The 14,459-nt window shown below is 41.7% G+C and overlaps 1 protein-coding gene across 5 annotated transcripts in view; it reads left to right on the forward strand.

Moving 5' to 3' along the window:
- atxn7l1 (ataxin 7-like 1) overlaps positions 1-14,459 on the forward strand; it is a 29,518-nt gene that overhangs the window by 2,556 nt on the left and 12,503 nt on the right. For 3 of the 5 annotated variants that reach the window (XM_046072246.1, XM_046072250.1, XM_046072248.1), the window contains 4 exons: positions 4,288-4,383; positions 11,837-11,948; positions 12,472-12,670; positions 12,789-13,201. In XM_046072246.1, coding sequence (XP_045928202.1) covers positions 11,933-11,948; positions 12,472-12,670; positions 12,789-13,201 — 628 coding nt within the window. In that variant the 5' untranslated portion in view covers positions 4,288-4,383; positions 11,837-11,932. Of the gene's footprint in view, positions 1-182; positions 229-4,287; positions 4,384-11,836; positions 11,949-12,471; positions 12,671-12,788; positions 13,202-14,459 lie in introns of those variants that run through there. The other 2 variants (XM_046072247.1, XM_046072251.1) reach the window with 2 other exon arrangements.

Here is a 14,459-nt window from a genome sequence, read left to right on the forward strand (position 1 = left end):
TTGAGTCATTCCTGAAAGTTGGAGCGTGCTGCAGCCCTCGCTCAAACACACTGACGCACAGACACACAGCTGGGGAAACTCTCTCCTCACTCTCACTGGTCAAATCCCCCCTCCCAACACACACACTCACCCACTGACATGCCTCATCTTCCTCTCTCAGCGCCAAACTGGAGCGGTGTTTCCAGAATTGCTGGTCTGTTGGCAACATGACACCAAGTCCTGCTGAGAGTGATATGAACGCACTAACACACACTCTCGCAAACACACAGGGGAACACGTTTTAAATGCTTCATTTGTAAATTTGTATTCAACAGGACGTAGTGTGATTCATCGTGGCTTTATATATCTCATGTTTACTCACTTGACACTTCAGTGCACACACACATTTGTAGACGGCGAGGCCAGGTTAATGGTAATTGTTGTGTGCAGTGCAGGACATGAATGTTATGTGTCTCTTTGTCACTCTTAACTCGCACACACACATACACACAGTGGAGATGATGACGACCAACAGCAACTTAGTGGGGCTAGACTGGCAGCCACTGTCATCATCTCGCTAGAAATAGTCAGTGCTGTAATGCTGCTATTTGTACGCTTACCATGCTGTCTTTAGTAGGGATGGGAATCCTCTGGAACATCATGTTATTAACTGTGAGGTACAGTACGTTGCCTGATGATGAAGACATCTCTGCAAGCATGCTTTGAGAATTGTCCCATACCAAATTTGCACAGTTAAAAAAATTTCTTACATTTCTTTTACTTCATGGCGCATTTGTCTTATAAAAGGAAGCCTGACTGAAAAATGTATAAAAGCAAATCCATGTGACATCTGCATCAAAAACCTTAAGAAGCTGAAATGATGAGTGAAAAATGAATGTGCAGCTATTTTGATATTTTGAGCACACTTCTAAATTGTGTGAAATGTGATAGTAAACATATATTATTAATATATTTGGGGTTTGGACCTCAGGTTTGGACAAAGAGAGCAAATTGAAGATTTTGGAAATTGTGACTGAACATTTTTGATTGTTAGAGTAATTAATTCTTAATTAATTAATAGAGAAAATATTCTTCAGATTAATTGACAATGAAAATAATTTTAAGGTGTAGCACTAAAAAGCCTAAATATATATTGTCAGAATTTAAGTACAGTCTGAAATAAAGAGAATGTGTGACAGAAAGGAGCAAATGAATCAGGCGTCGCTGCCTTCTGAATAGCTGCTGGAGTAGAATGAACTTGTCCTTACATAGAAAAGTGAAGTGCTGTAGAAGTTGATGTATTTAGCACAGACGTTAGATTATAACTTTAGTTTAATCTTTTGTGATCTATCAGTTAAATCGTTCTTTTTGTTTCACAAATGGCATAGGCATTCTGTAATAGTTTCCCTGGCAGGAGTTCATTTTTCAGCCTGGCTTTTATACCTGATGATCAGATGATTCTGACCTTGGAAACAGACAGTTTGAAACGTAATATAGTAATAATTTGGACGTGTGGGTTTAAATGATGAATTTTTAATCTTGACAGCCCATTTGTTCAGTTTCTCCTTGTGGCATTAGGTCTTTACAGCTTTATTGCTAATATAAAGAGGTGTACTTACAAGAAAAAGGGCTGCCTCCTATTTTTAGGCGCAAACCGAAAGTCTAGCTCTTTTATTAAGAAAAACAAATCTCGGACATTTTTTGTGTAAAAATTGACTGAATAGTTGAGTTTGCAGCATTTGCTGCCAGCCAACTACTGGTAAGCTTGTTTACTCCGTCAGACATTTTGGTGTGGTACCAAAGATTATCTGGCATGTCTGTTCAGAAACTCCAGTTGAAGCTGTTGCTGTGGCCTGTGCCCTCAGTTGAAACTGTTGTAGCGCAGTCATTACTCAAAAGTGGCGCCTATCCCCAAGATTCCCCCGAAGTTGGTTTCAGTTGCATTATTTCTTTGGTATTCGTCAGCCAAACCCGAGTTATCCGGACTAGACCTGAGTAACCTGCTGTTCTCTTTCTTCTCATGTTGGTACTCCCTGCTTTCCAAACCCTAACACACCAATGGGAAGATGATTTACTTACTCTTTAAATGTTAGTGTCCAATGATGTACTGTTTTAGTAGCTCCAGACATGCTTATTCACCAGTGGCTCATGGTTTTGTAGTTCATTTTCTGGCCTGTCAGTCATTTGGCAGCCTGTGGCAGTTGGTCTGAGAGACACACACAGTTCAGGCTGCAGAAATAGGCTACGCGCTTAGTTTGCATTTGACTTGGCAGATGCAGAGGAAATTGCATTCTTGCTCCTTTTTTTTTTTTTTCTTTCTTTCAGTACTCCCACTAAATTCCTTTTTTGTTAGCATAAACAAATTAGGTGAATTTGCCAGAAAACGTTTTCCCATCATATTTTTTATTTTGCTTGGCCTGGCTTGGCTGAGCTGATCCACTTTTTGAACAGAAACCACTTGGCAGGTAGAGCTGACCTGCAGCAGCGTTTCCAGCCTCACATTACAAAGTTATTAATCCTTACCTGTTGACTACAATGACAATATTTAAAAGTTGTTTTCCACATGTAGCCACACGTTTCCATTTGTGTTTGTATTGTAGCTCGGTTCCGGCCACTTTCAGTTAAGTCGAAAACAAACAGTACAGTTTATTTGCTAGAGAGGGAAAGCAGTTTGGTCAGCAAACACGGGAATCTGAGAGTTTGAATTGTGGCTTAAATCCAGGAGCTTGCTTACAAATTATGGCAATAGAAAATGAGTGAGAAATAATCTCCCCCTCCTGTATTAACAAGGTGAACTTGGGCAAAGCATCTTAACTGCTTCGGTGCAGCTGCTTGGTATCCGACTGTAGGTGTGAAATGACAGCCTCTTCCTCGGCAGCTAATAACAGTTTATTTTTCCGCTTTGTTATGACTGTCTTGCCCTTCATTTGATTCTCTCTCATTACTCTTCAGTATTTATCCTACAGCAATCTTCAACATAACTGAAACATTTCTTCCAGTGATCATGATAACCTTAGTGTGTGTCTTCGAACACTTCATGTATGAGTAATAAAGTCAACTCTGACCTTTTTAAAGTATTACACAAAATATATGTATACAGTGTAATATGGCTTTGACCTTGAGTGACCCAGAAGATCTGTCTGTCTGTCTGTCTGATGGGCACAAAGCATGGCTGCAGGTCTTGCCAGCAATGCAAGGTCATGACAACATGTACCCATAGACTTTCAGAAACCCACATATTTTCCAATTTTTTTTCCGTGCGAGCTTACACACCCCGCCTCCCCTCAGCAAGTCTGGGTTAAGCACCATGCTAATACGTTTAGACAAAAGAGATAATATCTATTTCCCATTGGACATTTTTACTCTATTTCGATTAATCTTCAGTTTTTGTTGAGTGGTATGGGGTATCTCTTCTAACTCCAGAAACAATGTTACGGTACGCTAGCTGGAACACAGTAATGTTGTATGTTAGAGAAAATTGTGACGACTAGCGGTATCTGAATTTTAAGTGTATCGCTGATAAATGCTTTGGTAATAAATACAGAAACTACAATGTACTGTTTTATTTTAGTTCAGTCACATTTTAATTAAATTGTGCAGAAGATATACTTTTAATAATCCCCCGTAAGGGAAATTCAGGTCGTGGTGATGCTGTTTTAATTTGTGTATCTGTCTTGGCATATTTTATGTTTTAAGCTGCTGTTTGCTTCATTAAGGTGTCGTACTTAAACTGTGTGGTGCCAGCTGCCTCAGCAAACTTGGTTTTTCACGCATGTTGTAGACTACTGGTGTTGGTGTTTTTGCTAAATCTAAGCCGTGTAAAGTCCCTCAGCAATCCGGGCATTTGACTCCATCCCAGGTCACCCTGTTCACGCAAAGCACCAGAATGCTAATTTTGTAGAGTAATTGTTGTGTACCGGCAGAGATGAGAGAAGCAGCGCACAGAAGCTGTTGTCATGGTTACTTCCCATATAGCGGTGTCTGTCTGTCTGTTCACATGAGGAGCTCAGAGCGAGCTCTGAAGAGGCCTTGAGTCACACATGCTAAAACATGTAGCCAGCTGCATGGAAATTCTTAACACCGTTTTTTTTAAATAAACAATTTGAAAACATGACCTTAGAAATTATAATGTGTACATTTTTATTAGATTGTAACATTTTATAGACAAAATGATCAATAGGTTAATCAGGGGAAAAAATTGCCAGATTGGTAATGAAAAAAAATGTTAGTTGTTGCTCTAAAAAGACTGCATGAATCATCATTGTTCTTTTTCTAAAATGCGGTCCCTACTCTTGACATCTTTTTCAGAGATGCTTGTCTACAGCCAGTTTCCAGCACTGGGGGATTTTTGTCTTGATGTCTGCAATCAGGTGGTCACTCCTCAGGGCATCCTCACACACTATGGTAAGAGACAGACACAGACACCCCTCAGGGCGTAGTCACACACAAAAACCTTTAGCCATAACCATACACTTCACCAAAGTACGCATACAAACGCACCCCTCCTGGTATCTCCACACAGAGGCACAGAACAAACACACACATAGCTATTCAGATTGATACAATCATCGTTTATCCCTGCAGGGCATTTCAAAACATGTTCTCCCTGCACTTATCCTCCACACAAACAAACACGACTTGGTCACACCTTCTAGTACCCAGCAGTGAAAAACAATAAGTGAAAAACAATGAATAATTTACAGAATAATGGACCAGAAGTAGCATTGTGCACAAGCTTTTTTAACAAAGAAATAAGTATATGGACGAAGCCAGTTCTGCTCTTTAGATAATGCTTTTAAAATAGGCGGATGTGTTTTTTTTAATATTCTCGTGCACCTGGACTAAAAAAAGCATTCAAGCACAAGGATGATTTTACAGGGTGATGGGTTGCTTCATATGTTAAACCTCTAGCTGCAAAGGTAGAGCTTTCCTGATATCAGTCCTACAGAGTTTTTCATGCAGGGTTGGAAAATGTTGAAAAATTTATTTGAAAAAAGGAAAGTTGTAGAAAGGACTTCAACAATGCTTTTAGGGGCCAGTACACGTACGATACACACATACACTGCTCAGCTGCTTTTGCATTTTACACTGTAGGCTTTCATAAAATGCAATATTCGTTGGTATGGAGACTGTGATGAAGCAACGAACATAGCTATGTTCAAATTAAAAGTATGGATTTTAAAAAATGTGGAGAAAGTAGGCAGTATGCATTCACCATTAAGAGTATTTGTTGTTGGGAAAAGTGGTAGCACTGTTGATCCCGGCTCTCATTGGCCCTCCACCCTGTCTACTTTTTTTTGTTTGTTTTTAATTGTGGCTCCACTGAGAGCAATCACATCTGCCCGTGAGCTGCAGCGTCCTTCTACTGGTGGCACGTGCACCAGCCTTTTTGCGAGGTGGGGGCACATGGTCATGCTTAATGAACACACACACACTTATCATCCCTGAGAGATGAGAGGCCAATGAAGTTGCACAGGCACACACATTCTCACTTTCTGTTTCTCAGCAGAAAGAGGTCAGTGGTATTGTGAGACACACACACTCATAAACTTCTGGCAGGCACTGTTGTTTTGCTCCACACCACCCCTCCCCAAACCCAGCAGCGACTCTGCTTGCTGACACTCACACAGAGTCTGGTAACAACAGGTCTGAAACACACTCGTGCACACGCAATCAAGAGTGGGAATCTCCTGAGTGCTCTACATAAAACAAAACACTTCTCGGGCCACAATACGATAACAAGCAGGCGATGTAGTGTAGAGGCCAAGTCACATGCTGACTAATAGAAAAGTTGTGCGTTTCATCATATACTTGTGTTTACAGTGATTTTAACTGTAGTGCCGTGACCTAGAAGTCAAACTGTCCAGCCACTATAGTTGATTCATTGACTTCATTGTTAAAGTTGAAGCCTTTTACACACAACTCCTCTGTCACGACATGAAAAATGCTCCTCCTGACCTCTGCTGAGTGGATTGCCTCTAGGAACTAGCCCTGTCAAGATATTCTTATGATGTTTTATGCATTTCCTCCCATTGTTGTTCTTTCCCACCATGTTACCGTAATATCCTCAAAGGTACAGCGCCATTGTTCCCTGCTAGGGATTCTACTTTAAATATTCCGACCCTGAGAATCATTTCTATTCATTGCAGTGGCCTTGTGTTTGTCTTTGCGTGTGGATCCATCATGGGATCTGCTTTAATGCTTGACCTGTGCATTGGATCAGCACTGAGGCCTTACATATACAGAACTGCATGCATGCACACATTCACACAGGCCCACACAAAGAAGGGGGGTTGGCTGCCTCAGGGGTCAGTGGCTCCGAGTTATACATGCCCAGTTTGCTGCTCAAGATTTGCTGCGTGTCAAGAAGAGAGTGGTCACAACTAAAGCTAAGACCTGTACTGGATAGATGTTAGATATATGCCACGCCTTGTGTTCAAAAGGGTTAAGATATACTGTGTTTTATACATCAGAGACATGCTCCATTTAGTGGATTTGTTTATTTAAATCTCCTTAGAGTAAGGCGAGCATGTATATTCTTAGCGTAAGTGGCCCCAGTGGGATATCAAATAAATCCCTCACACTGGCAGTGTTGGTACCAAACCCCATCCAATGAGTTTGTGAAGAGAATATGTGCAAAGAAGTTGTTTTTAATGCTCGGCAGTGAACCTCAGAGGTTATTTTGGACAGACCAGGATGTTGTAAAGAAATTTTCCCAAGAAGATATATGAGCTCTTTTTAGGCAATCTGTGAAATGTAATGAAACGTACTTTCATATTTAAAGCTGGTGTGGGATTTTAACTTATAAATGAACGTTACATTCAAGCCCTCGCCAAACGAGTTCAAACGATGTCTCTGAAGGTTTTCAGTCATCCAGGTCATAGTTATCCAAATAAGTTTAAAGTATACGGCAACTGGACTTGGTTGAAGATACTTGAAGACATTTCGTCCGTAATTCGACAGACTTCTTCAGTTCTGAGTGACCGGGAAACTCGGCTATTTAACCTCAGTGGGGTCGTTTGTCAAGATGATCGATACAGCTGAGTTGACACAATGCCAAATTAGAACTATCACCGCCAGGTTAATCTCTTTGTACTGGCAGTGTCTGAGTGTCGTGTTCATGCCAACCTGCAATGATTTATTTGCCAGAGCTGAAGGGGGAATATAACGGAGCATGCAAATTTTTCCCACCACATTTTTCCTGGAGAACTCCTGGCTAGTACTTTTTGCTTCTATTCAGTCCTTTCCAGGATTTCGTTGGCCTTTTTTGTGTTTGTTGCGACTTACAATGCTTGATTTTGTGGCAGCTTTTCTTAAATATTGAGATGAAGGTTGTGATGTTATTGGGTGGTTTTTTTTGTTGTTTTTTTTTTTACTTAAAGATGAATCTCTAAACAGTCTCCCTGGGAGTTTGCGGTACTAACTTTAACCCTAACCCTGCATATTTAAGTATCTTATAAGTGCTGGTATAATTAGGAGTTTATTTCAAAGAGCATTTCATATGTTGGTACATTCGGGCCCTGAACACCATGATAAATTAGACAATTCAAGAGCCACATCTTTGGCAATATTGTTGCTCTAGATTCATGCCAATAAATCTAATTTGAATTTGATAAGATTTGTGTGTAAGTCATGCTTTTGAAGCTGTGTTTGGATAAATCAGCACTCCATGCCGTGTTTAGATATTTCAGTCTATTCCTTCTAATTCTTTCATCTACTATGATTTCGTCTCTCCACTCCTTCAGTTTGCACTCACCCCCCTCCTCCCAGCCCCCACCCCCTCCTGCTGGTGGCCTGCTGTGTGTGAGTAAGTCGAGTGTGTGATGAAAGGGTCATGTTGTTGCCGTTGGTGGGAGCGTCTGCCTCTCTCTACTCGCCTTCCAACTTTTCTCTGAAGTGGTGGATTAATTGAGCTCTGAGGCAGGTCAAAAAAAAAAAATCCTCTTGTTTCCTTTCGGTTTCATTTCGCTCCTCACTTAACAAGTGTTCGGACTGCTCGGTGTTTCCGCGTCTGACTTTGTTGTTGTGTAAAAGTGTGTGTGCCTGGGCTGTGGTGTAGTTGTTCATTTCTCATGATGTTTGTCTGTAGTTGTTAAGTTAGCCCTTAACCACAGAAGCTCTGCTGAGTTTCCTTTACTTGCGATGGTGTTCCTTCCACTGTGTTATTGTTATTATGGCTTGGCTGTGTGTGAACCATTAGCTAAGTCTTGGCCCAATTAAAATGCCAGCTGCTATTGTACATCAGCGATAGTTCCTAGGCTTTTTTTCTTTGCACTTAGGTTTCTACAGTGTTTACTAAAGCAAAGGTATCAAAATAGTCAGATGGTATATTTCTTCAGATGTGTTATTTACCTTAATCCTGCCTTTGGGGTGAAGAAATGCTAAAATCAGGAAATACAAAAACACCTGGTACACAGAAGCATACACACGCACAGTTTTCCCACTCCATTCGTACAGTACAGCTTCACTGAACTGTACATTTGAGTTGACTAAAATGGTGCGCATTTGATGTGTGAAACTGTGAATTAAGGAGAGATTTAATGTGTGAAATTGTTTTGTAACTGCATACCTGCACACATAGTTTTACCTCATCTAAGGACTGAAAGGAGAGACATTGCTCAGAAATCATGATCTTTATACATCTGGAGGAAGATACATCTACAGATAATAGATGAAGGCCAGGTTACTGAGTGACTGAGAACAAAACATTTGGTTTGGTTCATGTGGCTCCACTAAAGATCCTGTTCAGACACCGTAAATAATTTAGGAGGCTATACTATTCACTGTACACAATAATAAATGAAAATACACTTTTTTTTTTTTACTCTTATATGCAGGAATGTTTCCACTTCTGTTTGATACATCTAAAATCATTTATCAATTTATTTTAGAGTCTTAATGCATCATAGTATCTATACAACAGAGCAGTAGTTCCCAAACTTTTTTTTAAACCACTGCTCCCCTTCAAAGTGATTTTTCTTTTCACGCTTGCTGTCTTGATCTCTTTTTGGCCAGCTAATGTTCATCTCAGGTTGTATTGAGGGTTAAAATTTTCACCGTCATTATCAAATATTCTTTGAGCTCTATTCACATCGACAAATCTTCCCATTGCCTGCTCTCACAGTCGCTATTTCTGACTCCTGTTCACCTGGAAGACTTGCTTACCAGAAAGCATGTTGCATTACTATGACAACCTGCAACTGAGAGCGATCTTAGCTTCTACTACCAGATTGCCACGTGCTATTTTTGAAACAGCAGGCCTAGTTGCCTTTTACTCTGTACTTCTAGATAACCTGAATGAATGAACTTGTTCATAGATGCTTGTCTTAATTTTCCCATATCCATTTCTCTCTCCCGTCTTTCCCCTGGTCCTCTCTCAATGTAAACAAGCCCAGCTGACCCCCTGCTTCCTCATCATGCAATGGCTCCACCCACAGGATGAGTCAGCAGCCAATTGGCTGGGCTCTCAGCATTGCCATAACGACAAGCAGACAAGAGAGCGTAGTAGTGAGGGTGCCCTTGTGGTCGAGTGGTTTAGTGACCTTGGCTGGGCAACTGTCCATGCATTGTAAATCAGTATGGTTTGCTCCAAACCTGCTCCTTACTCACAGGATGAGTTCTGTTAGAGAACAAAGGATATCTTAGTCTATTTTGGGAGGAAGTTAAGTTCATTATGTCTTACTACCCATATAAGTATACATAAAGAGGCTAATTTTTGTTAGCCAACAATTTAAGATGCTCGTAGTTGTTGTAACTTGTATTCTGTCGTTTTTTGCAAAATTAAATTTTTCATCTTGGAACTTATAGCATTTAAAAAAAAAAATGTTTTTTTTATTTGTACTCCTGTTCATTTTTCTGTTTAAAACAAGAACAAAGACAACAAAGCGTGTAGTAGGTCGAGTTTGACCTTCAGACTCAAAAGTACAGGGTGTATTTGGCTTGACCAAATAACCACAAAGGCATATCAGATGGTATATTTCTTCAGATGTATTATTTACCTTAATCCTGCCTTTGGGGTGAAGAAATGCTAAAATCAGGAAATATAAAAACACCTGGTACACAGAAGCATACACGCACAGTTTTCCCACTCCATTCGTACAGTACAGCTTCACTGAACTGTACATTTGAGTTGACTAAAATGGTGCGCATTTGATGTGTGAAACTGTGAATTAAGGAGAGATTTAATGTGTGAAATTGTTTTGTAGCTGCATACCTGCGAATGTAGCTCTGGACTTTGATCCTGCTACTCTGAATACAGCTGCCTCTGCTTCCACTGGCCTATTTACACACCTGCTGCGCGCGCACACACACACACACACACCCTTAAAAAATATATACACACAACCACACCACACACACACACACACACCCTTAAAGTATTTTGTATATACATACTGCACACTGAGTACACACTCTTACTATTCATACAAACTACTTATAGCCTGTACCCTGGACAAAAACGCTTCCAGTATATAAGTTCACAATGTGGTATCATACCCACACACCTCTGTTATATTTAGCATGCAGTGGTTAATCTCTTCAATAAACACAGACACACTTTGCAAACACATTGTATACACACTCTTGGTCACCTGCAGAACACTTTGATGTGTGTTCATGCACTCTGAGCAAACCCACAGGTTCGGACAATCTGTCTGCTCTGCCCTTTTGTTCCAGCTTGCTGTTGTTAGTAGACTACTACTACACTCATTAACCATGTTGTACAACATTGTGACGCACATAATTTATACACACGCAGAATATCTTATTGTTATGCTGCTTACTTAGTAAAGCGTGACATCAGCACTATTCGGTCAGGACTTTGTTGAACACTAGTCAATCTACCAGCTTGTCAGTTGGCGGGGGGGGTTGACGAGAGTTCTGGACTGGAGAGTTGCCTTCAGGTCCTGGGTTGTTCACTCACACTGGATGAGGGGACCAGGAGCATTGCCTCATCAGCCGACCTCTACAGGGGCGTGTTGTTGGAAGACATTGCCTGGCTGCTTCACGGTCTCCCATCTGTAATTTTGTGCTGTCATGTCTCGGGGAGACGGCGCGTGGTGTAACATCTGTGGAATGGATTTATAAACAGGTTATGTTTTGGCTTCAAGCTTGGAGGCATTTTGGGCCCCCAGGCTGGCAGTGCTCAGTGGCCATGCCACTGCGAGTATATCGCATCCCTAACGACCTTTGCCTTCAGTGGTTACCAATTGTGAAACCCTTTAACTGCATGCCCAGCTGGGCCCTTTCATCAGTTGTTAGCTGAGCAACGAGTGCACTGGTGTTTTATAGGGCATGCATGCTACCACCTTATAAGGCTGCAAACATACTCATAGAACTGGAGTTCCGTCCAGGTAGCATCTATTGTGTCTGGCTGTCGCTCTCACTGTGGGTATGTTTGTGTTTTGAGTGTAGTTGTATTAGGGAGCTGTTTTAGCTGACCTTGGCATGCACATGTCAATATCTTCTATTTAGCAGTTTATGTATAATATTCTACCTGAGCTGCTGTCTTCAGGTATATTTCATCATTTCACTGCTCTAGTTATTGATTTGCATCTTATAAGCAGACAGGAAGTTGAGCTAACCACAAGGGTCCCAAAAATAACTAGCTAAATCTTGCTAGATCTTGCTGATGTTGGTTGTTTACCTCTTGAAGGAACTAGTAGATTAGAATAACTTTGTTTTGAACTGTGAACATAATGTAAACTGACTTGCTTTTAGAGCCAAATGTTGCATCATTTTAAATACTGTTGACACCATTGTTAGCAATTGAAACTACTATTTTACTTTGTGTGCGGTGTGTATTCCACACCTCATTTCTCTCCATCTTTATCTTTACCCCTCTGTTTTCATGCAGGTAGCAGGGGTGTAGTTTTCCTGTGAGACAGTCAAAGAGAGACACACTCCTGGACCACACCCCCCCATTCCCTCCCCACCCTTCTCCCACAAAGACATGCATAGCAAAAACCGTAAGTGTGAGCTCTGCTCCTCTCCTACTTTTTTCACCGCTGCCTTGTGATTTATTCACCTCTGTTTCTTTCTGTGTCTCAGCATCCTTTCACTTCTGCATTCTGATCAGATCTGGGTCAAAAAGTAAAAATTGTTGCTCTTGTTTGAACTTCACATAATAACAGATCGGTGGAGTTTTCACACAAGGACACTTCAGATGGTGTCAGGCAAGTTGCTAATTAGAGATAAGTACACTTAATTGAATTGTAAATACTTCATTCTTTTTGTGGAAAGGTTCTGGCACAGATTTGTCTCTCCTGTGTTACAACACAGCCATCTGGCACCTAAGCAGGGTAAAAAAAACAACAAAAGTTGGTGTAAATGTGTAAAGATGCAAATTTAGATCCAAAAAAGTACCCAGATCCAAGAAGTACCCGCTAGCAATGCATGATCCTGATAGTAGGAGTGTGTCTTGGTGTGTTAAGTGTGTTTTTGTGTGACCTTATACATAAGATCTTTGTCTCTGCTTCTGTCTTGTTTCAGAGAAGCGCCACGTCTCCCCTGTCCCCTCCAGGAGCCCCGTGGCCCCAATGAAGCCCAAAGCACCTGCAGTGGCCCCGGCTGTGACTCCCAGTCCTGGGGACACACTGGCCTTCAGGGTCCCTAAAGATTATCCTCACTCCCGCTTCAGCAAGGCTCCACTTGCTGTCTACCCACCAAAGGGGGCACGGAACAAGACTTGGTGTGCCCTTTTATTTTAATTCAAATTTTCTTGGTTTCATAAAAAGCAGCATACTGATTCTTCTGCTTCCAAATCTTCCAGTTATACAATGTTTTCACTGCTCTTTTCCCCTCTTCAGTGTTTCCCTTCCAGTTGTGAGCCTGGAGAAGATGCCTTGCCTCAACCGAGCCGGCTCAGCGTCACATGTACGCATCACCTCCTCCTCCCCTTCCTCCCTCAAACCTCAATCCCTCACTCCCCCAGCCTCCCAACGGTCCAGCGAGAAGCTCACTAACGGTCGCGGCACCAGCGGTCCATCCACGCCACGCTCCACCACGTCTCCATCCTCTCTGGACGGGCGGCCCAGTCCGGCACGCTCTCCGCTTGACCGACGACCGCCGTCTACACCTTCTCCTTCCACGCTGGACCGGAAACCCTCCCCGTCGCCTTCCCCTTCTCACCGAGCTGGTGCTTTGCTGCCGTCGTCGCCATTGCAGAAGAAGCAGCAAAATGGAACTAAGACTTCCTCCAGGTCACAGAAAAGACTCTCAGGTCAGTCCTAAGATATAATTTTTTTTTCTGTATTGATCCAGGTGAAGACCTTGTGCATGCGTGTTTTTTCAACTTCATATTTCACAGTGATACTCATTTAATCTTCAGAGCTTCACAGTGCAGTCACGATCCTCTAGTGGAGTGTAAATGTTGTTAAATAAGCGGAGAACATGTCATTATCATCATTGTGATTGTCCTCCCTGCGTTTTCATGGCTGGTTTGTGATTTGGATCCATCACCTATAGGTCAGAAAACGTGTTCCTGTGCAGGAAGAGTCAAATATATCTGGCTTTGTTCCTTAAATTTACATTTACTACATAAACATACATGCATATGCTCTCACAAGCTCACACACTCCCTATTTCTTATCCCCATGTCCTTTGGAAAGCTTCCAGCCTGAATGTTTGGCTGCAGACTGGACAGCGTTGGACTAACACTAACACACGTGATTTAGAATGGGAAAGGGAGTATTCCTTTTTAAATTAACATTGATGCACACAAGTTAACCTAGTGGCCTTGCATGCAAAGTGATGAAGTGAAAAAGGTTTTGTGATGGATGCTTCAGGGTCTGGTTATTGGTATCATGTCTCTCGATCCAGCTCTTCGTCTTCCTCCCCTCCTCATTTCCCTCTTCTTTCTCCTTGTTTGTGCTGTGTCTCGCTGTGCTCCCAGCCTCTGATTTACACCCTCTAATTCACGAGCTCCCGCTGCCAAAAAGCTGCTTGTCTTCTTGAGAGATTTCCCCCACCTCCTGCGTGCCTATATTTTTTTTCATCCTTTCGCTCTCCACCTCCTGCCTCGACCTCCTTGTTTCTCTCACACACTCCTACTCTGGCCTAATTTTTTTCTTTCTTTCACAGACTCCTATCTCCTTCTGTAAGCTTTGACTATGTTCATCACCATCTTGTTTCTCACTCATCTTGTTCTGCTTTCTGTGTTGTTTGGTTTCTCTTTCCATCAGGGTCTTCCTTCAGTCTGTGTGTTAACACTACCCAATTTTCTCGCTCTCAACTTCCTTTTTTTTTTTTTTTTTTTTACTTTGTGCGAACTTGCGAGTGGGCATGTCATGTGACTTTGTTTATGTCTAAGTGCATGTTAGTTTCTGCATTCGTGTGTTTGCCTGTCAACCGTGTCTATCAGAGCTGTCTCATACTGCAAACACAAAAAGATTATAGGGATTATAAGAAAGGCCAGCACTAGATTACAGCCCTCTGACAGTAACACTGTTTAAGATAACTTGCTGACTTGAGGTTGTTGT

The sequence above is a fragment of the Micropterus dolomieu genome, linkage group LG16 (assembly GCF_021292245.1).
Source record: "Micropterus dolomieu isolate WLL.071019.BEF.003 ecotype Adirondacks linkage group LG16, ASM2129224v1, whole genome shotgun sequence".
NCBI lineage: Eukaryota > Metazoa > Chordata > Actinopteri > Centrarchiformes > Centrarchidae > Micropterus > Micropterus dolomieu.